This window comes from Pinus tabuliformis, chromosome X (assembly GCF_031772625.1).
Source record: "Pinus tabuliformis cultivar Carrire ecotype Pingquan chromosome X, CPIR1, whole genome shotgun sequence".
NCBI classification, from domain to species: domain Eukaryota; kingdom Viridiplantae; phylum Streptophyta; class Pinopsida; order Pinales; family Pinaceae; genus Pinus; species Pinus tabuliformis.
The window spans coordinates 691,112,090-691,115,414 of NC_142308.1; the positions used below are offsets into that span (position 1 = coordinate 691,112,090).

Here is a 3,325-nt window from a genome sequence, read left to right on the forward strand (position 1 = left end):
TGGTGCAACATTTAAAACTATTAACATAATGAATATTTATATTTTTTACCATGTAGAGCTCACTATGAAGTAAGTCAAAATATAATCTCTCAAGGTAATTATCTAGTAGCTCAAAACTTAATTTTTAGTTAAATTCATAAGAGAAACATTCATGATTGGATTTTTACATTAATAATTTTATGGCAAGAAAAACAAAATATAAATTAATATCTCTTTTACAAATTACAAATTTGTTATTTATATAAACACACATATATATGCTTGTAATTTCACCAATTATGAATATTTGTAACATGTTGTATTAGTTCAATTATGAATATTTGTAACATGTTGTATTATTTTGTCTAGACAAAACATATTGAAGAAAAACATGTTGATTATGTTTTATGCATTCATAACATTAAAGGGGCCGACCTCCAAGCCCGCCTAGACCCCGACCTCTAACATCAAGGTGGGACTAATTCCAAGGAGAATAGAGGGATTAGAATACCATTAAGAAATTTGTTATTGTTGATTGGGAGAGTCGCCTAGGCATCGTTGTTGAAGGACCAGAGTTCTAAGGCACCTCCTGGTGGTTCAAGATTCCTCATAAGCACCTGAGTGATTCTTCCCAAATCAAATAGGTTCATCAACCAGAAGCTTCCAGTGGTTTCTTGAGCCTCATAGGCATATCTTGCTCTCAAAAACTAATCTCTAGCAAGCCTCCTGGGAGGCATTTCACTATGCAAAGAACTTCATCTCACTTTCAAGAGAAGAGAGCCCATTAGCAACAAGGTTCAATACTATTGTCAAAATGTCTATGGGTATACGTAAGATACGTTCATATATAGAACTTGTGCATGTACGAAAGATGTGCATATACGGAAGTCACATAAATTTTCTATATGTGCATCTTATGTATTGCATATCTTCCATATATGCACAACTTTTGTATATGTGCATATCTTTTGTATATGTACCTATACGGAAGAGGCACATATATATGGAATATATGTGCATATAGAGAAGAAACACATACACAAGTGATTCCACCTCCAACTACCCATATTTCTCTTCAGATGCGGAATCTCTCTGCAGACAAACTTCATCTATTGCTATTGCTAAAATAGAAAGAAATTTACATCATATGGGTTTTGAAGACAGAGCAGGGAAATGGGCTGTTGGTGGAAAATGCACTCGAGCTTTACATGGAAAATCATCTGTTAGAGATGGGGATTTTTGTTCTACGGAGAAGCCTTTCATCCCTGTAGATTATCAGGCTAATTTAAAGTCAAACTCTCAAGCTCGGAAGGATTCCAAGAAGCCCAAGAAGCCAACTTCTCCAGGCAGGAAGCTCGCAAATTTTCTCAATTCGTTGTTTATGGCTGGCAGTACCAAGAAATTGAAGCTTTCATTATTTTCGTCTGTAAGTGACTCCAATTCATATGATTCTTCTGAGAAAAAACCCACCTCTGTTGACTCATCTTCTTCTTCAGTACAATCTAGGCCATGTTTGAGTAAAACATCCAGAGGATCGAAGAACAGTAGTGGGATGAGTCAAAGATCTGTGACTTTCTATCCAACAAGTGGAACTTTGGATGAGGACTCTAACCCCTCTGGGGACAAGTATCTCCATAAGCCGAATCCTGTTAATAATCTACATACATATCCATCTACAGATGCATACAAGCTTTCACTGCTCAGCAAAGAATTGCAATTTCATATTCTTGAGGAGGACTGGCATGTAGCAGCAGCAAAGGACATAATTACTAAGTATCAAAAATCAAGGAGCATTATGGAAGTTGTGGTAATTAAGGGTCTTGACAAACAAGACGAAGAGGAGGAAGATGATGACGATGTCAGTTGTTCAAGTTCTGACCTGTTTGAGCTGGAGAATTTGGCAGAAATTGACATGAACATGAGCGTGTACCAAAAATAGCTTCTTGTTTATGAGACTACTCATTTGGAGACCAATAAAGCCATTGCAAGGGGATTGATTGTTTGATGAAGAAATAGTGCTCTGTAATCCCTAATATAATAATCTTAACATTGGTAACACAGTGTCTGGCAAAGTTGCAGGTTCTATGAAAATTTCAAATTTTTACAAACTCACATGCATAAATTGCGTAAGCTTTGGTAAATAGATGTTTTTAGTGACAACCATCGATTATACTCTGCACCCATTATGTATGATCTGAATAAACAACATCTGCTTGTTGTTACTGGATGCCATTGAGCCATCTTAGCTCATGGAACTTGCCATAATCTTATAGTTGGTCTGAGGGCAGGTTGCTTATTTGTAAACTGACAGCTGGTCTAGGGCAGGTTGCTCAGGATCTAATTTCTAAGTTGACAGCTGGTCTGAGGGCAGGTTGCTTATTTCTAAGCAGACACTAAAAGTGTCTGACAGGTGACCGTGAGTTTGGCACAAGTAGACTCAGCCATTGTGGTTGTGTAATGTCATACAAGCAATATTAGTGTGGCACAGGTAGACTAAGCCATTGTGGTTGTGTAATGCCATACAAGCAATATATATGCGTGTAGTGCAGATACAGATATACAATGCTTCCTGTTCAGATATTCCACACTATATATCTCTGCTTATATAGTCAAATAATCGTTATATAGCTGGGTGCATATTGTTAGCAGGGTTGTCAAGGTTTTAGCATGACCATCTCTGGTCGAGACAGAAAACATAACTGGAAATCCAAGAAATAAAAAGAGCAATGATGTGCATCGTACCACTATATATATATATATATATATATATATATATATATATATATAATTATTTATGCTCTTATTATTCATTCTATTTCCCAAATGTCCTTCACAATAATCATCCATAGAATTTGCAATATAGAAAGTGAATACATTCTTATAAATCCCTGGACATCTTATTATTTTTGCAACCACCAAAAATTTACTAATAAATAGCAAGATTATTGATAAATGAGAGGTTTGAAAACATTAGAACTACTTTTACATTTTAAAATGTAACAAAAAAGGGTTAAAAAATGCTAGGTAAACTATTCCAGAAATCATTAATGGTATGAATGCAAAAGCAAAAGACATTATAGAAACATTATATAAGTCACTATAAACATGGAAACGTTAAAACAAGAAATTAATGCACAAATAAATGTAAACTCTTTAGGGTTTTTTATACCATTTGTTTTTTCATTATCATTATCAGTTGTAGTTTGATGAGCCCGTAGAGTGGTGACATAGAGTCATTTTTTTTTATCAGTTGATTGTATTCTAATTTTTTATTATTTTTATATTTTTCAAAGTAGTTTTTTCTTGGTTTGTTTTTCTACATCATTAAATGTATAATTACGATTAT

General features: G+C 34.5%; 1 protein-coding gene across 1 annotated transcript; it reads left to right on the plus strand.

Annotated features, from left to right (window-relative positions):
- Positions 1–1,126: 1,126 nt before the first annotated feature.
- LOC149141859 (protein BIG GRAIN 1-like B) lies at positions 1,127–1,918 on the plus strand. Its single transcript, XM_089451351.1, has one exon. It carries the CDS (start codon positions 1,127–1,129, stop codon positions 1,916–1,918), a length of 792 nt encoding a protein of 263 aa, XP_089307477.1.
- Positions 1,919–3,325: the final 1,407 nt, after the last annotated feature.

Coding starts and splice junctions, on each gene's coding strand:
- LOC149141859 (XM_089451351.1), top strand. CDS start 1,127: ATGGGTTTTGAAGACAGAGCAGGGAAATGGGCTGTTGGTGGAAAATGC.